The sequence below is a fragment of the Schistocerca gregaria genome, chromosome 4 (genome assembly GCF_023897955.1).
Source record: "Schistocerca gregaria isolate iqSchGreg1 chromosome 4, iqSchGreg1.2, whole genome shotgun sequence".
Lineage (NCBI taxonomy): Eukaryota > Metazoa > Arthropoda > Insecta > Orthoptera > Acrididae > Schistocerca > Schistocerca gregaria.
Window position 1 is genome coordinate 35874800 of NC_064923.1, and position 27317 is coordinate 35902116.

The window sequence follows — 27317 nt, forward strand, 5'->3', positions numbered from 1 at the left end:
TCGCCGATGACATTGTAATTCTGCCAGAGACAGCAAAGGACCTGGAAGAGCAGTTGAACGGAATGGACAGTGTCTTGAAAGGAGGATATAAGATGAACATCAACAAAAGCAAAACGAGGATAATGGAATGTAGTCAAATTAAATCGAGTGATGCCGAGGGAATTAGATTAGGAAATGAGACACTAAAAGTAGTAAAGGAGTTTTGCTATTTAGGAATTAAAATAACTGATGATGGTAGAAGTAGAGCGGATATAAAATGTAGACTGGCAATGGCAAGGAAAGCGTTTCTGAAGAAGAGAAATTTGTTAACATCGAGTATAGATTTATGTATCAGGAAGTAGTTTCTGGAAGTATTTGTATGAAGTGTAGCCATGAACGGAAGTGAAACATGGACGATAACTAGTTTGGACAAGAAGAGAATAGAAGCTTTCGAAATGTGGTGTTACAGAAGAATGCTGAAGATAAGATGGATAGATCATGTAACTAATGAGGAGGTATTGAATAGGATTGGGGAGAAGAGAAGTTTGTGGCACAACTTGACTAGAAGAAGGGATAGGGTGGTAGGACATGATTTGAGGCATCAAGGGATCACAAATTTAGCATTGGAGGGCAGCGTGGAGGGTAAAAATCGTAGAGCGAGACCAAGAGATGAATACATTAAGCAGATTCAGAAGGATGTAGGTTGCAGTAAGTACTGGGAGATGAAGAAGCTTGCACAGGACAGAGTAGCAAGAAGAGCTGCATCAAACTAGTCTCTGGACTGAAGACCACAACAACAACAACAACAATGACGAACTATGAGAACAGAGCTTAAAGTCCTATTATGATGTTAGTACCGTTTATAAATTGTTTTAGAAGACATTCGTGAGTAATTTCCAGTACTGAGCGATGTGCTGTAGTTGTTTCGATGTGAACTCATCTTCTTGATGACCCCCCCCCTAACGAAACAAAATTCGGGTTTACTTCATTAAGGTGGTTCTTTTGAAACTGTACGTGTTGGACTGCCCTCCCCATCTATGTGCTCCAACTCTAATGACCTCGTTGTTGATGGAATCTCAATCCCTAGTCTCCGTTCCTTCTTTTCTTCTACTTTCACTTTAACATGTCCACTTTATCTGAATAAAAAACATGCCTGTTCTGTTGCACCTCACGTGTCCCAGTCTATCTTCACATTGCTGACAGTGCAGTGTGATGTTGATCTAGAGAGGACCTGCAAGGCTGCTAATTGCCTCTGGCCCTGGCCACGAGCTGCAGTGGACTGCTCGTAGTCCTGACCTCCTAGATCCTCTGGTGTATCAAATATGCTGTTTTTAACTCTAAATGCGCCCCTACTTCCGTGATTCCCAATTCCTTCTTTCTTCTCATCCCATGTCGGCCGCATTGTATTCCAAGCATGCGCGGCTTCTTCCTGCACAGAATAAGCATTTCAGCCAAACTTATGGATGTGTTTTTGTGGCTGAACAGATCAAACCTGGCATGAAACATGTGTCCACACAAGTCGCACAGAATGGTTGCAGGAGAGTGAGACTGTAAGTGACAGAGTTTTCTTTCTTGTTGCGTGGCCTCCTCATGTCTGCGGAGCTTTGCTTCAAAGAAGTTGGCAACGGTGGATGTAGAGTTTCTCCACAGTAAGACGTTTGCAGCACAAGCTTACTATGGTCGAATGTTTATAGCTGTCGTCATCATGATGTCCTTTAAGAATTTCAAAGAGGCTCCTTAAAGTCTGTTTCCAAGCAGAATTCACCATAAACCATTTGTTGAAGAAGACTTGTAACACCCATGCGATTAATATGACCTAACCATCTAAGTTGATATGTGGCGATGGCTGCCTCAGTGCTGTTTGGATGGGCTTTCTCAAGAACCATACAGCTGATCACATAGTCTTCCCACTTAATGTTCAAGATGTACCGTATTTTTGTTGGTGGAGGAGCTCAAGAATTTTACATCACGGCGATATAGTGTCCATGTCCAAAAGCCATACACGAGCTTCGAGATGACAACACATCTGTACACCACAAGTTTGGTATGGAGCATTAGGTCTTTCTCCATGAACACTCTGTGTATTAAATGTCCAAACGCTACATGGGTAGCCCCAATTCTTCCGTCAGTGTCTTGTTCGCACGTACACCATTTAGACAAATGCTTCGAAGATACGAAAAGTGCTCAACCTTCCAGAGTGCTGTGTCTAGAATCCTGGGAAATATTGTCGGAGTGCCTTCGTTTCTCACGTACTGACGGTAGCACCTAAGCGATCATATGCTATTTTAACGCATCTGACTGAGTGTTGTAACTCTGACAGTGTTAGAGCAGGAGATGCAGTGTCATTGTCATACTGCAGTTCGATCACCTGTGTAAGTCTGTGTGTCACCTCGGTATGTCTTTGTGAACGATTATCCTGCCAAAACGAAGAGACCTCCATCGAAACAAACTTTAATCTCCACGCCAGATGATTCGTACTGCATGGAAGCCATATTCATTGAAAAGAGTGTTGGAGCGAGCACACAGCCTTGTTTCAAACCCTGAATGATTGGAAACGAACCCTATCCAGAGTTACTGTGAAAAATCTGCCCAGATACGCCATCATTAACAGCTTGAACCAGTTCCATGTAATGCTGAGGACACACAAAGTGTACTAGTATGTTCCACATGGCAGACCTAGGTACTGAATCAGGGCCTTCTTCCAGGTAACAGAAAACTAAATAGAGAGACTTCTCTTGCACTCTGCTTTGTTCCTGAATATGTCGAGCATAAAAGATCATGTATGTTGTGCCTCGGGAGGTCGAAAACCACATTCAGTCAAAATCCTCTCTGAAATAATTTCGAGCTGATTCAATCGTATTATAGAGATAAGCTGTATGTAAATGATGATGAAAAACAACATGGTAGTTCCCATGTACACTATGGTCGCCTTTCTCAATGATGATGATGATTTCAGCATTCTTCATCTCTTTGTAGCGTGATACCGACTACACAAAGTGTTTTCAAAGGACCTCCCTACTCCTCCAGAAAAGTGCTGGTAGTGGAGAGGAGTTGATTTCATGAAACGATCAGTGAGACCTTTTTGTCCTTCCGACACAGAAATTTCAATTTAAGTCACATCTGGCCACCATCCAACTCCTTGCAGCTACATTAAACTCTGTGTAGAAAAACTCGAAAGTGCCACCCTCCATTCAGCTGTACGTAAATGAAGATGAAAAACAACATGATCACTGACGGTAGAGTCCTCATAAATAGACTGATAATTCTCCACCAATCTGAAGGTAATGAACGGAGCACAGCGCCCTTGTTCCCTGTAGATAACACTACCCCGTGTTGCATTGCTGCGGACAACATTGAAGACACGGCCACCACGTGCTGTATGCTGTTTGCAGGTGCTGCGCCCCCTGGCGTCGTGGCCGCTGGGCTGGCTGCTGCTGTGCGTGCTGTTTGAGGAGGAGGGAGGACGTCTCCCGGCCGACTCCCTGGAGGTGCACCACGCCCTCTTCAAGTGCATCGTGCGCCGCAGCCTGCACAGCAGAGGTGTCGAGCTGCCGCCCGGCTCTGAGCTGCCGGGCCACTGCAAGAAGCTGCTTGCAGAGTTCGGCAAGCTAGCACTGTCTTGCATCAAAGAGGACCGCTACACTTACACCGATGCTGAGATACGTACGCACTGTCATGGGCTCGAGGTCAGTCTCGTGCATCTGTGTAGGGATTCCATTTTGTGGTTGTACTCACTCTAACCGTCTTCAAACACCAACAAATTCGTCATAAATACTTAATACTTGTAATGGCTTATACTGTTCCTGTGTTCGCTCTAAAATTTATGGTGTAAAGAATATTGTATCTTAGATATTGAAAAGTAACTAGTACTAACATTTTCTTTGCACATGGCTGTTCTCGTCTTGGACGCCAAATGAGAAAAATAAATGTACGTTTTCGTATTTACCCTAATGTCCTATTTTTAGCACAATAATCGTTTCACTATGTCTACGTTGGAGAGAATAATAACTCATCAGCACATTCTATGCATGAAAGCTCCCAGAAGTACGAAAGCAATTCCTGGCATCTTGTATTGCGTCAATCTCTTAGCATATCATAGTATTACTTTAGTCTTACATTATTCCTATTAAAACAACAATTTCTCGCTTGACATCATTTAAATCGTTTCGCTCATTCTCCAAGAGTGTTCATACCAAATTAGTTGCTTCGTTCAACTGAATTGTCATTTTTTGTTCTCCTCCCATAGATTCTCTCGTGGTCTCATTTCACATACGATCCATTGAAGATATGCTACTGTTTCCCTTCCAGAAGTCCAATTCGACATGAATAACCTCTGGCTTTATGTCTTTTTCAAATCGCACTTATCTGCCTTACTTTGCTGATACAGTGCACAATCGAATTTTATATTCTGACAGATACTTAAGTCAACACATTTGTGGAAAACTGAGAAAAAGTGCTTAAATTGTACAGTAACTTTATATGACATTTTCATTGGCTTTTTATGTTTCGTGATGCAGATATGATTGCCAGAAAAAAAATTGAATTTTTTATGTTACATTTTGGTAATTAAACGATAGAAACTGATGATTTTCTAAAAAATAGATACAAAACACATTGAAATCGCATACTTCTTTTTTCACATTAACATAATATTAGTTGCATATGGTATAACACGAACAGTTACATGTTTCATAACACTAATGTATCATTCTACAACAATAACCATTTTTTTACAACACACTCACAAATTGTCTTGGCTACCGCCCTTTAAATCCCAAAATTCATCAGGCAGATAACATCGACATTTTTTCAAATCTTTGATTGTACTGGACTTAACCGGAACTTCTCCGGGTGGGTGCGTTAGGTTTTTGCTAATATGCATATGGCTGGGTAAAATCTGTGTCCTCTCACTAGGAATAAATGTGAAATCTCCCAGAATCGGTTACGTACAATAAAAATGAAATGAGAGGTCGTGTGTCTAGAGCCTCCCGTCCGGTAGATCGGTCGCCTGGTGCAAGTCTTTTGAGTTGACGCCACTTCTGCGACTTGCGCGTCGATGAGGATGAGATGATGATGGCAACATAACCTCTGACCCAACCGGGAATCGAACCCGGGCCCCTTTGCACGGCATTCCGTCGCGCTGACCACTCAGCTGTATGGGCGGAGTAGGTACAACACGAACCTGGTGAGGGTGTGATTCTTATCTCGAGCTAAGCAGTCATATGAGAACAGATGTTGTTTGGTGTATTCGTGTGCTACATCTTTTATATAGCCACTTAGGAGAGGTGTTGAATGACAGATAGGCACAAGGAAAAGAATACTACATCTATAATGTTTTCAGGTAGAGTCCTTCCTCAAAAGTAGGAGTCACCTATTCATGCAACAACAATTCACATATACATGGCTACTCTCTCTGGCCGCTGGGGCTTGGTCATAAGGGATCACGCAACATTAAAATGAATGATGAACTTAAACATACGAATGCTTCCCCCTGTGAGCTTTATGGCTTCGATTTCGAACTAATAGGTACAAAAAATCACCGGGAAAATGTGAACTTATTAAGTGGATAGTCGTTGTAATGGGTGCGACGCTCTAATACCATATGTGGCGGCAGCCTGTAGCTCCACTATGCATCCGACTGTAGGATTATCACCATATGAGGTCTTCCCCTTTCAAATTGTGTAAACGTGAGCAGTACATAAGTTTGCTAATAGATTAAGGGGCATATAGCGGCATGCTAAAAAAGCGAATCCAACGCTGTAGACTGGCAGGAAGGCACACAGAAACTGAAGGCCAAGCTACCCACGCACTTGGCCAGGCAATGGGTAATGTCGTGTGACCCCTTTAGTTCGAAAGAGAAGACAGAATCCATTACCCGATACCAAGTAACTGAAAAGAGGTTTCCAGTGAACGTAAAGTTACAACTACCAACTCATACCAACGTGGTGCTCATAGCACTATAGAGGGGTCGAGCGAATGATGTCTCTGCACGTTGTCAGGAATCGTCTGGAAGCGCTAGTGTCTCTGGTCTGCTGGCAGTTCGTCAGCTCTCCCGTCAGTACTGGCTGGTGTGAAGCACCAAGTTCTCAGTGGAGTTCAGCTCTGCGGCACTCCGTGGCTGGCTGGTACCGCGTGGTTGAGCTGAGACAGGACTTACTAAAACAACGTCGTCACGGAACGGAATGTCGTCGACACGGACTCCATCGTCCCCGTCGACCTGAACCGTTGTCTACTTGGAGTTGCGGCTCCGGTATTTAAAGAGTTCTCTGAGGTGCGGTTTACTAGCGATGACCGCATGTGGCCTCGTTGTTCTGCCACGCTTAGCAGCTACTTAAATTGGCCTACGAGTGTTGTCCCTAGCCGTGGCTATTGGTTCTTGTGTCATTCCGCCGCGCAGTCGAGCATGCGTGCTATTTTGCTTAGTCGCTGTCCCCCTGTGCTTCCCACTGCGTGTGCTCACTCAGCTGCTGCAGAGTTGCACACTGCCACACTGTGCTGCCCATCTGTCTTGCATCGCCGTGCTTCCTGGTCCGCTGCTAATCGTGGCATAACCATACTATCTTACATCATGGTGGCTGAACTCCGTTAAAAGTTTTATAGCTTGGAAACCGTGCTATTCTGTGCCGTAACAGTCCAGTAGCACAGAAGGCCTGCCTCAACTGCTGACAGCTGCTTCAAAAGGAGAGCAGCGGTGGAGAAGAGAACAATGGTACACCTGGTGGAATGAATGAATTACTCCTATTCGTAATGCCTTGAGGCCATTGGATGGCTTGTAAGGTACTTTGTCATCTACCTCTATCCTGTTCCACGGGGGAGTATGCTTCTGAAGAATTTCATGCGATTGAAGGTGTGTTTCATATTATTTCTGCCAAACAGAAAGTCCTAAAAATTATTTTCCACCACAGACTTGCTACTGTGACAAGCGGACTCAGTCACAGTATCTCCTATAGAGTTGATGCGTGTGGTCCCAAGGTCATCAGAATTCTAACTGGGCGCGCGGGATTAGCCGAGCGGTCTTAGGTACTGCAGTCATGCACTGTGCGGCTGGTACTGGAGGAGGTTTGAGTCCTCCCTCGGGCATGGGTGCGTGTGTTTGTCCTTAGGATAATTTAGGTTGAGTAGTGTGTAAGCTTAGGGGCTGATGACCTTAACAGTTAAGTCCCATAAGATTTCACACACATTTGAATATTTGAGTTCTACCTGTTTTTCATAGAGAAATCTACAGATTATTGTCCTTAGGAAGTGATTACAGGTAAAAACGAACACTTTGAAAGGGTAGGCTCACATTTCGTTTTATCGGTGGCAGAACTGGCAGTTGTCATCTGCACGTGCTAGGCCTGGGATCGGTTAACACGCGACGGATAGAGCTCTACCCGGCAAAATCTAATATCAGTGGCATTCGTTGTGACATATCCATCCCTCCTTCCAGCTATCCGGCACCATTACCAAAGTCACACCCTTAAATACCACCTTTTCACTACTCTACTACCCGACTTTCCCTTCGAAATTTTTCCTGGAGAAAACCTGACCTACCTGAACGCTTCCTTTGACTCAATATTTCACGCCTCACTCGACATGATACTAGCCGCCGAGAATGGTCGGCATTCGATACAGTAAATAACTGACCTTATAACACAGTAGTTTAGTGAATACCAATACAGACACATCACGTGCGGAACCTACACGTCAACTACAGTTGTAATTTTGCTAATAATAGGCACTGTCTATTGCTATCTCATGCATAGTGTCGCACACACCCCATCCCTACGTGTTTTCCACGTGCAGACTCGTACCAGTATACTGTTAGCGCCTATGAGGAAGAAGCAGGCTGTGGCTAAGCCATGTCTCCGCAATATCCTTTCTTTCAGGAGTGCTAGTTCTGCAAGGTTCGCAGGAGAGCTTCTGTAAAGTTCGGAAGGTAGGAGACGTGGTACTGGCAGAAGTAAAGCTGTGAGGACGGAGTGTGAGTCGTGCTTGGGTAGCTCAGTTGGTAGAGCACTTGCCCGTGAAAGGCAAAGGTCCTGAGTTCGAGTCTCGGTCCGGCGCACAGTTTTAATCTGCCAGGAAGTATCATATCAGCGCACACTCCGCTGAAGAGTGAAAATCTCATTCTACAAACGTTATTGTTGACGACTTGCAAATGAACACTTACAAATAATATGAGCCAAACACTGTCAGAATGTGTAAGAAATGAACTGTAAAAATTTGACTGCGCTGATTGGCGACGAAAGTGAAGCATCCAGAAAGGCGGGAGGAAGTTGAAGGTTGTAAAAGTATGCAATGTCATTTCAGATATGACCAAGTTTTTTCAAATTTATGAAGAAATTGGCAGTTTGAGCCCACGTGTCAGCAAGACGTTGAATCTGCTTTGCCTTGCATGCAAGCTGGATTCGGTTGGGAAGGGTGACATTTAACTGTCGTATCCTCTCCCACAGCTGTCGTAAATGGCCCTCAATGTTCTAGACACTACCACTGGCCCAGCACATGCTGTGTGAGGGACAGATCATCGGATCTTGTTGGTCGTGGGAGTACTTCCACAGTCAGCTCAAGTTTGTAAGTGGCATGTATGTCACGGTTTCTTACAGTCCTGCTGAAAAATGGCACCTAGATATTTTCACATGTGCGGTAACACATGAGGACACAAGATGTCTACAACGTACTATTGTGCCATCGCAGTTCTTTCAGGCACTGCAAGCCCTGACCTGATAGCTGCCCACATCATGGTGGCACGAATGAGACCACCGTGCACCTGTAAAGTACAGCAAGAACGGGAATTTTCTCAGGTCGCCCCATACTCACTAACGGTTGTCATACGGTGTAGAGCAGAACCGCGAACCATCACTCATCACAGTGCAATGCCATCTGTCAGCAATGTATTCTTCCCACTCGTCTCAACGCTCGAAATACAGTGTTTGTTATGTGGAGTTAACAGTAACCCACTCGTGGGATAGTCTCGCTGCTGCTGGTCTCTGACCATTGGTGCAGGATGATACAGAACGTTGCAAGGAGTTCATTACTTGTTCTGGGCAGGTGCAGGTGTGTGCACAGTATTGCAGTAGACGGTCGGCACCATCACGACCAGTATACACTCCCCCTCACACTTGCGTCCAGTGTAACATCGAGCCACTGTTACAACCGAATGCCTCACGGATCCAGTTAGTGCACGATTCCACCAACCTACCAAGTGTATACATTTTCAACCTCTATCAGGTGCTGCCAACGCTGCCTTTCACAAGTATGCCGCATATTCATGTCCTTTACAATATTCATTCAACATTTGATGCTTTTCATGTCGCTTACATACCCTATCAGGCTTGATAACAACACTAAACACGAATAAGACTAGGGCTGCCTGGATTCTATGTACGACAGGAAATTTCAACTGTAATTATTTAGATATCCGCCGATACTGTGTACTTGTACAAAGTTAGATTTATATCCAACCACGTCTTTTGGGTGCTACAGTTCTTTCTGTTTATCAGGAAGTATAGTTCCATGTACAGCAGTGGGAGGAATTCAGAGGGCAGGATTCTTCTAAGAGCGAAAGAGCGTACAGATGCGAGATAAAGGCAAAAGCATATTGCTGGAAGAGAGTCACTTGCCGTAGTGTGCTGATGAAGTACTACACAGTGACACCCACACATCGACGCAGTGTACGTGACATTTGTCGTGCCCACTCCACAGCCAACCAGCTTTGGCACATACAGGTACTGGTCATCCAGCCAGGTGGGGCATCGAATCGGTGAGTCAGTGAATAAGTGTCTGCTATACTGTGGGCCTCAGCCATCATGCCAGTACAGCCTGTCATGTCCCTTACATACCCACTGTTGGCTTGAGGGTCGAAATGCGACCCTGCCAACCATTGAGGCACTGAGTGTCAGCCAGCGCCAGGCACCCCAGCCAGGGTTCACCTCCCAGACGCGCAAGCTCCAGTCACTAAGCGTGGCTGGGGCAAGCTGCCAGCCCCTCCTGCACTTGTCATACTCGTACCACTCAGCCACACCAGCCCCTGACACGGTTCCGCTGCCCAGTCACGAATAGTAATGTCATAATGTCAGCCTGCCACACAGCCCAGCTGGGTGTAAGAAAATGTTCAAATGGCTTTGTGCACTATGGGACTTAACTTCTAAGAACTTAGAACTACTTAAACCTAACTAACCTAAGGACGTTACACACATCCATGCCCGAGGTAGGATTCGAACCTGCGACCGTAGCGGTCACGCGGTTCCAGACTGTAGCGCCTAGAACCACTCGGCCACCCCAGCCGGCGGGTGTAAGAGGCCAGACGACTTCATAGCAACATTTCACCACTGAGGTGTGTGGGTTCTATACTCACCACCCCGCACCTACCTCATGTGGGCCTGAGTTAGCGTTATAAATTGTGGGCGAGTACATAAAAGGTTTCTACTATCATCCAGCTGCTTGTGACCAACCATGTTCATCAACCTCTACCTGAGCACACTCTCACCCTCTGCAGTTATACAACAGGAGAAATACAAAGAATGTTCTGAATGCAGTGTTTTCTGGCATTGTTGTTGTTGTTGTTGTTGTTGTGGTGGTCTTCAGTCCTGAGACTGAATTGATGCAGCTCTCCATGCTACTCTATCCTGAGCAAGGTTCCTCATCTCCCAGTACCTACTGCAACCTACATACTTCTGAATTTGTTTAATGTATTCATCTCTTGGTCTCCCTCTTCGATTATTACCTTGCACGTTGCCCTCCAATACTAAATTGTTGATCCCTTGATGCCTGAGAATGTGTCCTACCAACCGATCCCTTCTTCTAGTCACGTTGTGCCACAAACTCCTCTTCTCCCCAATCCTATTCAATACCTCCTCATTAGTTATGTGATCTACCCATCTAATCTTCAGCATTCTTCTGTAGCACCACATTTCGAAATCTTCTATTCTCTTCTTGTCCAAACTATTTATTGTCCATGTTCTATTTCCATACATGGCTACACTCCAAACACGTTCACACTTAATGTTAACAAATTTCTCTTTTCCAGAAACGCTTTCCTTGCCATTGCCAGTCTACATTTTATATCCTCTCTACTTCGATCATCATCAGTTATTGTGCTCCCATCACCCGACTTAATTCGACTACATTCCATTATCCTGGTTTTGCTTTTGTTGATGTTCATCTTATATCCTCCCTTCAAGACACTACCCATTCCGTTCAACTTCTCTTCCTAGTCCTTTGCTATCTCAGACGGAATTACAATGTCATCGGCAAACCTCAAATTTTTTATTTCTTCTCCATGGATTTTAATACCTACTCCGAATTTTTCTTTTGTTTCCTTCACTGGTTGCTCAATATACAGATTGAATAACATCGGGGACAGGCTACAACCATGTCTCACTCCCTTCCCAACCACTGCTTCCCTTTCATATCCTTCGACTCTCATAACTGCCATCTGGTTCCTGTACAAATTGTAAATTGCCTTTCGCTCCCTGTATTTTATCCCTGCCACCTTCAGAATTTGAAAGAGAGGATTCCAGTCAACATTGTCAAAAGCTTTCTCTAAGTCTACAAATGCTAGAAACGTAGGTTTGCCTTTCCTTAATCTAGCTTCTAAGATAAGCCGTAGGGTCAGTATTGCCTCACGTGTTCCAATATTTCTACGGAATCCAAACTGATCTTGCCCGAGGTCAGATTCTACTAGTTTTTCCATTCGTCTGTAAAGAATTCGCGTAAGTATTTTGCAGCCGTGACTTATTAAACTGATAGTTCGGTAATTTTCACAACTGTCAACACCTGCTTTCTTTGGGATTGGAATTATCATATTCTTCTTGAAGTCTGAGGGAATTTCACCTGTCCTATACATCTTGTTCACCAGATGGTAGAGTTTTGTCAGGACTGGCTCTCCTAAGGCTATCAGTAGTTCTAATGGTATGTTGTCTACTCCCGGGGCCTCTGATTAAATGCTCTTGGGTTCTCAGCCAGTTAATGCTGCCCACCTTCTGGGTATCTAAAGCTTTCCATCGTAAGGAATGTTATCCACATGTATGTGTTTCCCATTATCTGGCCGTTTTAATTTTTATGTCTGATTTTATACAATTTTTAGTCCACTTGTATGATGGGTCATCAGAGATAGCCATATGACGGTAGTTTGATTTCCAGAACGTATCGTTGCGGAAATCATTCCTTGTACTTATACGGGGTGTTCAAAAACTCTCCACAGTTGCGTATAGTTGTTAGCCGCGTGTAGCATATGCCGCAGTGAATATACCGACACGAAACGCAGTGAAATACAAGTTATTAATTTATTGAATATTCATTTTTACTTACAAATTTTCACATTAAATGTTGAAAGTGTCCCCCCTGTTGTTGAATACACAATTCAATTCGTCTAGTCATGTTTCCAAACACAAGCTGTAACATTTCTTCTGTAACAGAAGCAGTGAAAGCGGATATTGCAGTTTTCAATTCATCGATGGGTCCCGGACGGTTTTTATAGACAATTGCTTTCGCTGCACCCCAGAAGAAAAAGTCAGGTGGTGTTAGGTCAGGCGATCGTGGAGGCCAAAGTCCCTGTGAAATCATGCGATCACCAAAAACATCAGCAAGAAGTGACACTGAAACGCGAGCTGTATGCGCGATTGCACCATCTTGTTGAAAATTACGTTTAAGTGTTTCAATTAACACAAGTACTCCTATAAATGGTTACACAATATCACTGCAGTATAGTTGTGCGTTTATTGTTTCGTTGGAAAATATGAGACCCACAATCCGACCAGGTAGGCGAACAATCATACGACACACGCGGCTAACATTCATACGGCACTGCGGAGAGACTTTTTGAACACCCCATATCTTGTCCGCAAAATAAGTAAAACGAATATGATTATTACATCGCAGAATTGCTTGGTCAGAGTCTATAGAATGCAGTCGTTTAAATAAACTCTAATTAGGACTGCTGAAAATACCATGAGTGTGTGTGTGTGTGTGTGTGTGTGTGTGTGTGTGTGTGTGTGTGTAGGAAATACCCAATGTTGTGGTTGGCAGGAGAGCCAACACCGTGTTACTAGAGGAGGCCGAAAGGCACGCGATTTAGCTCAAGCAGGCTGGCGTGAGGTCTGGAACAGGAAAAGGAAATTAGAATTTAGAAAAACAGACGTAGCTGGTGGAATACTTAAATTTAATCCATTAATGACGAACGTCGGTCTTGACGGTACATGACTCACAATATCAATAGTAACTAATAATGGCGCCTTGCTAGATCGTAGCAAATGACGTAGCTGAAGGCTATGCTAAACTATCTTCTCGGCAATTGAGAACGTAAGTATGCAGTGAACCATCGCTAGCAAAGTCGGCTGTACAACTGGGGCGAGTGCTAGGAAGTCTCTCTAGACCTGCCGTGTGGCGGCGCTCGGTCTGCAATCACTGATAGTGGCGACACGCGGGTCCGACGTATACTAACGGACCGCGGCCGATTTAAAGGCTACCACCTAGCAAGTGTGGTGTCTGGCGGTGACACCACACCCAAGAGGGCCAGATGGTGTTCAACCGCGTCTCTATCTGGAGGTGTGCAAATATTGGCAGACTAGTGCGTGTCTGCGCGCTGTGAGCCATATGGGATAGTCACTGCTGCCCATCGCCTCGTGGTACTCAAGCAGTCAGTCAGTAGAATAAGACTTACAAAAAAAGTCACAGGTGGGAAAATAAGCCTCCATTACCAGATGAAGCTAGATGCTATCAGTACACCTCCCATTTCCATACTTCACTATGGCGCAGTTTCCACATCGTGCAATCCTGCACTCTTTCTGGCGCCAGCTATACTTGATTTTCAGTTTACCCTTTAATCCAAATTGTTTTGGTAGAGGTCTTTCATAAATCAAAGGTATCTGTGTTTTCTGAAAATCACCAATCTCTCTCGTAGGTAGCTACGAGCAAGCACTGATATTACAATGATATTGAAAGCAAATATGTAATGGGCGTGAAAAGGTTTCTAATGCTAATCTGACCCGTAATTATAACAACTCAAGAGTAGATACACAGCTCACACCTTTACATGATTAATGCAACGAGTGAAATAGGGCAGACATCCCAGTGCAGAACTGAATGCCGCGTGTAAGAGTAGGTGCTACTAATTTGTATCAGCACCTCAGTTGCAGCGACAGCAGTGCAGTGAGTCTGTATGTATTCATCTGTTCGCAGTGAATTCAGTAGTTAAGCATCTAAACAAGAAATATTCAGCAGAACTGAAATATTTGTCACGTGAAAACTAGATATCTCTCCGTGGTATACTGTTCCCAACATAACAGCCTAATGACCAGAAATAGCAACCCACGTCGTCTTATCTTGTTCAAGGGATCAAAAAGTTAACAACAGTGCGAAGAGATCGTGCCAAACTCTATCATGTATTTCCAGCCTTATTTCATGGCATCGAATTTAATCATCAGAATAAATTTCACTTATGTTACTATTCACCTAACCTCATGTCAGCAGGATGGCGGCGACGTATTTGACGTGTAAGCAAAACATGAATAAAGGGAATGATTTGCCTAGAAATGACTGCCCAAGATGTGGCTGCTAAAAGTCAGTATACTGTTCCTAAAAAGTATAATGACAGTTTACGAGCTCGAAATCCGAACTTACGTTACTGTTGACGCAGGGAAGCTCCTATCGTCGCGAAAGCAATCCAATCGTATGTTATCAGGCGTACCAAGTACGTCTTGAATTTTTATTATGTAAAACATTTAATCTACGATAATACGAAATAAACATAACATGATACCGTGACCAACCGTCAGACACTTCATAATTCGCCATCTCTTCGATCCTGCACTGCTGCAAGTAAACACAAAGAGTTATGTCAGACATAGTTATACAATAGCACAACCTAACTAACCACAATGTGGAACACTGAATTCAGTACAGAAAATGAACTGGAACAGTGTTACCGGTAATCTCGCACACAATACAAACTATCCAAAACCATGGCTCTCTGTCGAGTAAAGTAATTTCATGAGAATTGTAAACTACTTCAAACATGGAAGCGGCAAACGGCAAAGAATGCTGGCTTTCAAGAGTCACATTATTTTAGTCGCTCAGTGTTTTTGGGGGGCTCTATGTATAAGTGCCAGCCCCAAGTTCGAAGGTCTGGTGTTCAAACTCCAGTCAGTCCGAAGATTTCCCGACCTTTCTTTCTCTTCTTTCCTCTCAGTAAACTTTATGATAATGTGAAAAATGCCAAACTGCACCCTGATTCGGAGTACGTGTTGAAATGTAGCTCCCCTTACAACTTCAAAACGTCATCCCATCTCACCTTCAACATGAGCTGCTGGCCAGTTCAGTGTAAAAACCAATTTCAGGTCGAAAAGAGGTTTTGTTTTCCTTTTCTCAGCGATTTATAACCTTCTCAGTATAACTATGTGTGACAAATGTTTCAACAGACCCTGCCAATGGTATGTTTCATCCCTCTTGAAGTTATATTTGGCCTATCAATCGTCTTAAATGACTTTTAGAATTGTGCACAAGCGCTTCGGTGTGACACAAATTGAAATGCTAATGTGACCTATAATAAAGACACTCGTCTCTTGGAAGTGGTAATACGCACGTAAAATCTAGAACCACCATTACATAGAGCGTAAGAGGCGCTTCTATCGAGGAGGCCATCTTTACTGTTTATGGTTTATGAACAAAAATCCCCGTGTCATTAATATTCAGTGCATATGCATAAATTTCATTTTTAACTAACTGCAGATAAACTATTACACATAGGATACTGCATATGGACTGAAGGGTACCAACAAAGACGAAGATTTACATATGTTTTCTATTTTTGAACTGTATATATTTAGATCTATCTAAGCAACGAAGGGATAGCAGAAAGGTGTTAGGAGTATACAGAGAGTCTATACAAGGGGGACGTATTTGAGGGATATATCATGGAAATGGAAGAGGATGTAGATAAGACGAAATGGGAGATATGATATTGCGTGAATAATTTCACAGGCCACTGGAAGACCTAAGTCGGAACAAGGCCCCGGGAGTAGACAACAACCCATTAGAACTATTGATAGCCTTAGGAGAGCCATCCCTGACAAAACTCTATCATCTTGTAAGCAAGATATCTGAGACAGGTGAAACACCATCAGACTTCAAGAAGAATATAGTAATTCCAATCCCAAAGAAAGCAGTTGTTTACAGGTCTGAAAATTATACGAACTATCAATTTAATAAGTCGCAGCTACAAAATAATAACACGAATTCTTCACAGACGAATGGCAAAACTGGTAGAGGCCAACCTCGAAGAGAATCAGTTTGGATTCCGTGAGGCAATACTGACCCTCGGTCTTATCTTAGAAAATAGAATAAGGAAAGGCAAACTTATGGTTCTGCCATTTGTAGACTTAGAGAAGGCTTTTGACAATGTTGACTGGAATACTCTCTTTCAAATTCTGAAAGTGACAGGGGTCAAACAAAGGGAGCTAAAGGCTGTTTACAATTTGTACAGAAACCAGATGGCAGTTATCAGAGTCGAGGGGCATGAAACGGAAGCAGGGGTTGGGAAGCGAGTGAGACACGGTTGTAGCCTCTCCCCGAAGTTGTTCAGTCTGTATATTGTCCAAGCCATAAAGGAAAACTTGGTATAGCAATTAAAATCAGTGGAGAAGAAATAAAACTTTTAAGGGCTGCCGATGACACTGTAATTCTGTCGGAGACAGCAAAGGACCTGGAAGAGCGGTTGAACGGAATGGACAGTGTCTTGAAAGGAGGATATATGATGAACATCAACGAAACCAAGACGAGGACAATGGAGTGCAGGCGGCTTATGAGGGCGAGTGAGTGGTCGACCCTGGTCATTTGCATCGAACTGTCGTTCTGTCTGAGGCTTGTGATAAAGTAATTTGCGTTTTGCTGACAGAGGCTTACAGCTTGTAAGGTGACAGGTTTCGGGCAGGAAATGGCCACATGAGTACTTTACCTATCTTTCCTACTTAGAAAAATTTCGGGCCGTGTAGGGCTTAGAATCTGTGAGCCAGTTGCGGCTCCAACTTTTGACAAGTATTAAGCTATGGAAAGCACTCAAATATGACTTACTTCGGCCTCAATTTTGGAATCATGTTGGTTAGCCTCTTGGAATAATGTGAGTTTAGATATGTTAGTCACTATCTTTAGCGCTGTGTTTGTATATTTATGAGTTGGCAATTTTTTTACATAGTCCCCAAAAATCAGGATTACTATTTCGCAAACCACTCATCTTTAATTAGCATTTGAGGGATCTGCTACCACTTACATATACAAGTACGCAATCTTAACTGCCGTCTATTATGGATGTTATTTTTCTTCGTATTTAAACGTGTGTTTACAGGAGAGCCACTTTAATGATTTACATGTTTTTCCTGAGGAATTAATCATCAGTTCACTCAATCTTAATCCCCAGATGTTGTCTAGAATCAAATATTCGAAAAATATAGCTGTTTTTACTATTTCATTAGTATTTTATTTATTTCTACTTGTATTTTATTTAATTTCGCGTAACTTGCCGAAATGTAGATAATTTAGGCTGTAAGTTAACGAATTTAAACAATTTTGCTGCAAGTACAGCTGCTTGGTATGAAAACAGGTGGCACGCAGCTCGACCATAAGACAATATTGCCTAATATTGCAGATAAAGTTGGTCGTTTGCCAATTTGTGTGTGTGTGTGTGTGTGTGTGTGTGTGTGTGTGTGTGTGTGTGTGTGTATGTGTATGTGTGTGTGTGTGTGTGTGTGTGTGTGTGTGTTTTATCACACTTGAACGCTGTAGTTGGTTTTCCTCATCTAGATAACTGTTTTGTGACGCAATTTAAGAGCACATAGCAGTACTGTCACGACACACACACACTGCTTCGATTAGGTCGTTTTCACACAGCTGTTGTGTCCTTTCCTGAAAGATGTCGGTCTAGTACTGTCGTAAAAGGCTGATGCCATTCTTGGTATTGACATGCAGAATGAGTCGATTTGAAATCCAGACTGGTGTTGCACGTGTTGTGTGGGACACAGGTAAAGAGGTGTTGCTCATCAAGTACACATATTAAGTGTTGACGAGCATTGTCCTGTTGGTAGATGAGACGAGGGTACTACCTAAGGATTCAGGTCATCTTTGATACACTGCTGTGTCATAAACAACTACCAGAGATGACGTAAGGTCTTACGGAGCGGTTCTTCACTCCACAACGCCAGGGGGACACAGACATGTGCCTCCAAAACATTGCAATATCGTGTACGGTATTTAAATGTTTGTCTATCTAATTTTGTGATGTAGTGGTTGGGTACCAGGCCAACATTTTCCTAAACAAGCGGGGAAGACCGCCTAAAGGCGTGCTCAGACTGGCCGCGAAGCGCCTCGCAACCTACCACTGTCCGTCGTATATGTAGATACACTTCTCTGGCCAACTGCTGCCCCTCCGGGTATCTTCTCTAGTCACCTAAGTATAACTACACTACCGGGACATAGGGCAAAACCTTCAAAGAAAAGGCAATTTGTTGACAAGCCATGTGACAGGCACACTCCTGGAAATGGAAAAAAGAACACATTGACACCAGTGTGTCAGACCCACCATACTTACTCCGGACACTGCGAGAGGGCTGTACAAGCAATGATCACACGCACGGCACAGCGGACACACCAGGAACCGCGGTGTTGGCCGTCGAATGGCGCTAGCTGCGCAGCATTTGTGCACCGCCGCCGTCAGTGTCAGCCAGTTTGCCGTGGCATACGGAGCTCCATCGCAGTCTTTAACACTGGTAGCATGCCGCGACAGCGTGGACGTGAACCGTATGTGCAGTTGACGGACTTTGAGCGAGGGCGTATAGTGGGCATGCGGGAGGCCGGGTGGACGTACCGCCGAATTTCTCAACACGTGGGGCGTGAGGTCTCCACAGTACATCGATGTTGTCGCCAGTGGTCGGCGGAAGGTGCACGTGCCCGTCGACCTGGGACCGGACCGCAGCGACGCACGGATGCACGCCAAGACCGTAGGATCCTACGCAGTGCCGTAGGGGACCGCACTGCCACTTCCCAGCAAATTAGGGACACTGTTGCTCCTGGGGTATCGGCGAGGACCATTCGCAACCGTCTCCATGAAGCTGGGCTACAGTCCCGCACACCGTTAGGCCGTCTCCCGCTCACGCCCCAACATCGTGCAGCCCGCCTCCAGTGGTGTCGCGACAGGCGTGAATGGAGGGACGAATGGAGACGTGTCGTCTTCAGCGATGAGAGTCGCTTCTGCCTTGGTGCCAATGATGGTCGTATGCGTGTTTGGCACCGTGCAGGTGAGCGCCACAATCAGGACTGCATACGACCGAGGCACACAGGGCCAACACCCGGCATCATGGTGTGGGGAGCGATCTCCTACACTGGCCGTACACCTCTGGTGATTGTCGAGGGGACACTGAATAGTGCGCGGTACATCCAAACCTTCATCGAACTCATCGTTCTACCATTCCTAGACCGGCAAGGGAACTTGCTGTTCCAACAGGACAATGCAGGTCCGCATGTATCCTGTGCCACCCAACGTGCTCTAGAAGGTGTAAGTCAACTACCCTGGCCAGCAAGATCTCCGGATCTGTCCCCCATTGAGCATGTTTGGGACTGGATGAAGCGTCGTCTCGCGCGGTCTGCACGTCCAGCACGAACGCTGGTCCAACTGAGGCGCCAGGTGGAAATGGCATGGCAAGCCGTTCCACAGGACTACATCCAGCATCTCTACGATCGTCTCCATGGGAGAATAGCAGCCTGCATTGCAGCGAAAGGTGGATATACACTGTACTAGTGCCGACATTGTGCATGCTCTGTTGCCTGTGTCTATGTGCCTGTGGTTCTGTCAGTGTGATCATGTGATGTATCTGACCCCAGGACAATGAATTCACGGTGTTCTTATTTCAATTTCCAGGAGTGTAGTTTATCATTTTAGGAGTATATAATAACAAATTCAGACCAGTTGCTGTATACATGTCACAGTAAAAGTTGCCCAGTGTGATCAGTACACAGTGTGACACCCTTCTGATGGCAACACCGGCTTGTATTCTCGCATGTATATGATCGTAAAGGTGCTGATTGGTACCCTGCAAGAGATTGTCCCGAGCACCTTGCAGGCCGTGGAGAACGAGCAACTTCTCGCTTCATCATGTCCCATTAATGTTAAATTGGAGAGAGATCCAGAGATATTGCTGGCCAGCGCAGTTGTTGTACACCACAAAGACCACAATGTGTCGGAGCAGCAGCCATATTGTCCTGTTGAAGAAGCATGTCACCTTCCCGTCGAAGAAATGGCATTAGCAATGTAGCAGGCGCTGCTTAGTTTACAATTATAAAACGCCAAATGTGACCGTGAGTGAATACAGTCTATAAAAGGTCAATCCCCACGTGTTTGCCATACATATGTACGTCCACACTCACATACAGACACAAAAAGAAAAAAGAGGGTCGTTCCACTCTACAGCCGACTCTCGCGGACCACCAGAGTAGCCGTGCTTGGCCTTGTTACCGTGTAAACAGCAGCCTGGACAGAGGTACATTCCGGTTTGAATCCTGCCTCGGGCGTGGATGTGTGTGATGTCCTTAGGTTAGATAGGTTTTAGTAGCTCTACGTTCTAGGCGGCTGATGATCTCAGAAGTTAAGTCGCGTAGTGCTCAGAGCCATTTGAACCATTTTGAAGAGGTACACGTGGTCTTTGTTGAGATGCAAACTGACCGTTCTCAGTGGCCCCCGACGGCACACCAGGTGCAACAGGTGATCGGATTTCGTCACTGGATGGCCTTCGGTCGATCATCGCTGTTTGTACGATGCGTCGATAGTGACACGAGTCTGTAGCGTGTGGCATCCAGATCCTGGTGTACAGGTGTGGGGATGTTGCACAAACCGCTGCTGACCGCAGTGACACACCACCGATATGTTGCACCCAACACATGCAGCAACCCATCGATGCAGCCATTTAGCTTCTCGCAGGCTCAGAACACAAATCCGTTTGAATGTCTGAAGCCGTTCAACGTATGTACTAATCGGTTGGGCACGGTTGTAACCTATAATAAGTGCGGGAAATACTGTTCACCTCTAAATCCAGCACAGTTAGTGCCTGCAGAGACATCACAGAATGTGCACAGACCGACTTCCTGAGCGCCGTTTGGTCGCCGATGTCCAAGAGAAATGACAACCCCTTAGTTGGTCCGCTGAACACAGGGCCGTCGATTTTATTTTTTTTTTTCAAATTGTGTATACATATATATATATATATATATATTTGTGCTAAATTTTGGTGCAGATACTCCCCTCTAAAATGCAAGAAGCAGCTAGAAGTAAGTAAAGCAGAAGACTGAGCGTGGCGCTGGCGCGGCAGGTGCTGGAGATGGGGTTCCTGCGGCGCGGCCTGGCGCCGGGCCAGCGCCCCGGCAGCTACTCGCCGCTGGCGCGCAGCCTGGCCGACTTCCTCGCCGCCTACTATCTCTCCTCCGTCGTGCACTACGCCAACATCCTGCGGCGCGAGCTGGACGAGCTGCCCGGCCTGGCCGCCGCCGCCGCCCCCGCCGCCCCCGCGGCTGCCGCCGACTCGCCCACCGTGGTCGTCGTGCTCTTCCTCGTCGGGCTGCTGGGCCGCAAGGCGCACCTCGTCTTCAACCAGCTGTGTCCGCTCGACTTCCCCACCAGGACACTTTTCAGTCTGCTCCAGGTATTGCCGCCTGCCACCTGAGACTGCTACCTTCCTCTGGGCTAAGCACAGTCACGATAGGACTTTCCCTGACAGCGCACGTGCCTAACGACTCCTGACAAAACATCACACTTCTGCAGACAGATTACTGTTTGGGGAGGGTGAAGGGGGATTCGTGGTTTGTTACTTCTTATGGTATCTCCACTCACTCTCCAAAACATAACTGGTTCTCACACCTCACATTCAACCTGTGACACATGTCTACGACTTTAATCATAACAGCAATAGTATTTGTAACCATCATATGATTATAATTAAAGTGCAGCTACTAGCGGGGGTCCAGTATCGGTTGTAATTATCACATCGGAGCGAAACTTGGTAGATATAATACCGCGTTAATGTGGAGCCGATTTACACTAGAAAAAAAATTACTTCCAGTTTTAGCCACCAGACATAAATTTGCCGCTGTACACTGTTTGTGTGACGATATGACACCCAGCCTGTCATTTGACAAGCCGTAACGTAGATGAACAGTGTGGCTATCGAGAGAGCAACGCCGCCTGTCAGGTCTGAGGAGATGTCCGATGTCATTAAATGGTTTAAAGGCGACGATAATGAAATTGGAAAATGTTGTGTGTTACCTGGAAGAGGAAGGCGCGCTATCCCGACCGCGCAGCGCCAGCCCCGGACAGTGGTACGGTTCGTGCAGCGTCACGAGAATTGTCTGTACCGTGGTCAACAGTACAGAGAGCTTTCGGTTCTTTTACACTCGTAAATGAGAAGTCTTTGCTATTAGATTCAGAAGCATCCGACCCACCTTACATTTCAACGCAGTGAGTTACTCTGTTCTGTTAATGAAATAAATAAATAAAATAAATAAATAAACTCGTATCCGGAAAAGATCTAGACGGCGCAGCAACTGAAATCTCATGATTTGCAGCAACATTCTGAATTTGCTCTTCGTTTTCTCGCAGGATCGAATTGATTACGTGCCGTCAGGCAATATTCCGTGGAGCCGCGAGGCTCGTTTTACACTTCAGGGTACATAAATACACAGAACAGTAGAATGTGTAGTGTTATTAAGCAGCGTATTGTGCACGAAGAGCCACGGCACTTGCCGTATGTGAGTGTAGGTTGTGGATTCACAACCATTTTTATTCTCATTCCGTTCTACATTGAAAAGTATACACCCAGAGGGTCTGTCATGTGTACCATAAGGTCAGCGCGCGATCGAGACCTCTTATGCAGCATCTGATGCCTGCTTTGGAAGGCCACCGTCGTGTGGAAACACCCCATGCCATTCGGCCAGAGAAAGGTCTGCCTAATACAACCTTCCGTAGACGTATTATCTCCAGGGGTTTTAAAGATGCGTGGCCTGAAAAATCACCGGATCTGAAACCCTGTGACTTTTGGCCTTGTGGACAACTAGAAGAATGCATTTGCTAGGGGAAGGCTCTCTGAAGGCTAGTATACAGGAACACCTTGCTCAGATCGCACTAGAATTGCTGCGAGCAGCTTTTGAACACACCGTTTTACGGATGCAGCACTTCGTCGATGTCTCCGGTGCTCATAGTCGCGGTTAGTAACAAAATCATTACGAGTTTCTCATTTTTTGACATTTTCCTAATCCATTATATATGGAAACATTTCTATAGATCTTTGTTGCATTCACAGGGTATATTCGCACTCGGTGGACAAAATTGGAGCTAATTATTTTCCGGCTTAATTAGAATACCTTTCTAGTTGCGCTACCATACGATAATTACAGCTCGCACTGGACCTCTGAGAGTAGTTGCATTTTAATTATAACCACTTGGTATACGAAGTTGGGACAGAGGGTGGACAAAAATATGGAAACAAGAAAAATACAACACATTAGCTTGCCTAATGAGCTTTAGGACAACGGTTGCCATTCACAACAGCTTCTAGCCTCCCCAGAATGGATAGATACAGGTCCTGTATGCTTTTTAACGGAATATGGTTCTATTCTTCCTGCAAATTCAGGGAACGATGATGGTGTATAGCGATCATGCACACTTCTCTCCAAAGTAGACTACAAAGGTTCAATTACATTGAGATCTGGTGACTGTGGTGACCACGGGAGATGCTCACAAAACCAGTCGTGGGCGATGCGAACTCTGTGAGGAGCTGACCTGTCTTCTTGGAGCAGACCATCGCCATTGGGAAACAAACATTGTACTGTGAGATGGAGGTGATCAGCCAAAATGATCGCATAACCCATTTAATCCCACGACATGGCTGCCCAAATCGTGATCGAACCCTCGCTACGTTCCACTTTTGGAATGTAAACTCGGCCAGAAGCAAATGACTTTCTTGAATTGCTCCACAGTTCAGGTTTTACGACTTTGGCACCAAGTTTTCCTACTACGGTCCTCTGAATTTCCCTACTTATGGAGCCCCTTTCGCGTTGCCTTGGTGCTGACCTGATCTGTGAGTGCGACATGCAGTTCTGCTGTGAATTTTGTAGCTGTCGTCCTCTTATTTTTCATCACAGTCCGATTCATTGACTGTCTGTCACTATCACTCACACACACTTTCGTTCGCATTCTGCTGTAGTGGATGACGTGCTTCCGCTCTTCCTGTATGCAGTATAAATCTTCGATAGGATGGTTCGTAGAACACGGAATACTTCTGCCACCTGTGCTACGAAAGTGCCCACCAAACGAGAGCCCCAGAAATAAGCCCACGTTCGTATTCACTGAGCCCCGTCATAAATCACACTCTGATCACGACTGACATGTGCAGCGTACTGAGGAGACTGCACATGTGCACATACAGCTTGCAGGCTCAGGTACCATTTGCGTTTACGATCAATCATCTATTTCTCGCTGAGTCTCCATAATTTTGTCCAAGCCCTCCATGTATATACAAAAAATGGCTCAAATGGCTTTGACCACTATGGGACTTAACATCTGAGGTCATCGGTCCTCTATAACTTAGAACTACTTAAACCTAACTAACCTAAGGACATCACACACATCCATGCCCGAGGCAGGATTCGAACCTGCGACCGTAGCGTTAGCGCGGTTGCAGGCTGAAGCGCCTAGAATCGCATGGCCACAACGGCGAGCCCATGTACATACTCTGCAGACCACTGTGAAGCGCATTGCAGACCGTGACTAGCACTGTACCGTACATATGGTTCCTTCTCGTACACGTCGCATACGGATCGCGAGAAAATGACTTCGTAAAAGCATCGGTCCTATTCTAATTGCTCTAATCGTGTGTTTCTTGATGGTTTCCTGAGGAACTAGTTGTATATATGGTTCTCGGACGAAACGTCAAATATCGTTATGATATCCTCACAACATTTCATAGGCTAAAATGAGCGTCATCTGGTGTGGCGGCTAACACATTGCGGAGCATGAGTGGGCAATAGCGGAGATTTCCCGAGCGGCAGCAGGAAAGACAGGTACGCCACCAGCCGGATGAAAAATCTAATGCCGCGTTCTCGCTTACGTGCGACCGACTGCTCCGCTATCACCCTAATATTTGTGCCACCAGTGAGGTGTCGTCCCCCGTAAAACTCACATTTCTCCCTTGTGGTCGTTGGGACTTCAGTATTTCCAATTCTGGATCCCATGCTGTGCTGACTTTGAACCTTGTGACTCTGTTCACAAGATTTGCCGAGCTGCATATTTCCACGGCTTCCTCAATTACGCTGTCCCACTAGGAAGACCTCAAGGACAGAGTTTTGATATTTAGTCCACCTTCTACCCTTTGCTGAGACAAGGTTCTGTCACAGGAGTTTTCTCTGGTTGGTCCAGACGTTTGTGTCGTCCATGCTCGACACATCCACATCAATCTCCACATGTACACCACTGGCCATTAACAGACACTAAGACGAAATGCAGATGATAAACGGGTATTCATTGGACAATTATATTATATTAGAACTGACATGTCATTACATGTGATTCACGTAATTTGGGTGCATAGATACCGAGAAATTAGTACCTAGAACAACCACCTCTGGTCATAATAACGGCCTTGATACGCCTGGGCATTGAGTCAAACAGAACTTGGATGGCGTGTACAGGTACAGCTGCCCATGCAGCTTCAACACGTTACCATGGTTCATCAACAGTAGTGATTGACGTATTGTGACGAGCCAGTTACTCGGCCACCATTGACCAGCCGTTTTTAATTTGGTGAGAGATCTGGAGAATATGCTGGCCAGAGCAGCACTCGAACATTTTCTGTATCCAGAAAGTCCGTACAGGACCTGCAACATGCGGTCGTGCATTATCCTGCTAAAATGTAAGGTTTCACAGAGATCGAATGAAGGGTAGAGCCGCGGGTCGTAACACATCTGAAATGTAACGTCCACTGTTCGAAGTGCAGTCAATGCGAACAAGAAGTGACCGAGACGTGTAAGCAACGGCACTCCATACCATCACGCCGGGTGATACACCAGGATGGCGATGACGAATACACGCTTCCAATGTGGGTTCACCGCGATGTCGTCAAACACTGATGCGACCATCATGATGCTGTAATCAGAACCTGGATTCATCCTAAAATGTGACGTTTTGCCATTCGTGCAGCCAGGTTCGTCGTTGAGTACATCATCGCAGGCGCTCCTGTCTGTGATACAGCGTCAAGGGTAACCGCAGCCATGGTCTCCGAGCTAATAGTCCATGCTGCTGCAAATGTCGTCGAACTGTTGGTGCAGATGGTTGTTGTCTTGCAAACGTCCCCATTTGTTGACTCAGGGATCGAGACGTGGCTGCACGATCCGTTACAGAAATGCGGGTAAAATGCCTGTCATCTCGACTGCTAGTGATACGAGGCCGTCGGGATCCAGCACGGCGTTCCGTATTACCCTCCTGAACCCATCAATTCCATATTCTGCTAACAGTCATTGGATCTCGACCAACGCGAGCAGCAATGTCCCGATAGGATAAACCGCAATCGCGTTAGGCTACAATCCAACCTTTATCAAAGTCGGAAACGTGATGGTACGCATTTCTCATCCTTTAACGAGGCATCACAACAACGTTTCACCAGGCAACGCCGGTAAACTGCTATTTGTGTATGAGAAATCGGGTGAAACTTTCCGCATGTGAGCACGTTGTAGGTGTCGCCACCGGCGCCAAGCTTGTGTGAATGCTCTGAAAAGCTAATCATTTGAATATCACAGCATCTTCTTCGTGTCGGTTATATTTCGAGTCTGTAGCACATCATCTTCGTGGTGTAGCAATTTTAATGGCCAGTGGTGTAGATTTATACTCGCCAAACCACTGTGGAGAGCACGGCAGAGCGTACGTACCATTGCACCAGTTCTTAGGCTTCCTTCACATTCTATTCAGAAATGGAGCACGGGAAGAATAATTGTCTAAATGTCTCCGTGGGTGCAGTAATTATTCCAATCTTATACTCACTATCCCTAGGAGAGCGATATGTAGGGGGCTGTGGTATACTCCTACAGTCATCATTGAAAGTTGGTTCTTGAAACTTTGTGAGTAGGGCTTAGCGGGATGGTTACAACTATCTTCAGGAGTCTGCTAGTTCACTTCTGTGACACTCTCCCACAGGTCAAGCAAACCTGCGCCCATCTCTGATTACGCTCAACAGCGCCTGTTAGTCCTATCTGGTACGGATCCCGCTCGCTTGAGCTCTGTTCGACGCTGGGTCGCTCGAGTGATTTTTAAGCAGTCTCCTCCGTAGACTATCTGC

The 27317-nt window shown here is 45.4% G+C and overlaps 1 protein-coding gene across 1 annotated transcript in view; it reads left to right on the plus strand.

Annotated features, from left to right (window-relative positions):
- The window catches only part of LOC126266735 (uncharacterized), a 292392-nt gene that overhangs the window by 191463 nt on the left and 73612 nt on the right, over positions 1 to 27317 (plus strand). Inside the window, exons 7-8 of the mRNA XM_049971221.1 lie at positions 3372 to 3665; positions 21309 to 21638. Coding sequence (XP_049827178.1) covers positions 3372 to 3665; positions 21309 to 21638 — 624 coding nt within the window. The remainder of the gene's footprint in view (positions 1 to 3371; positions 3666 to 21308; positions 21639 to 27317) is intronic.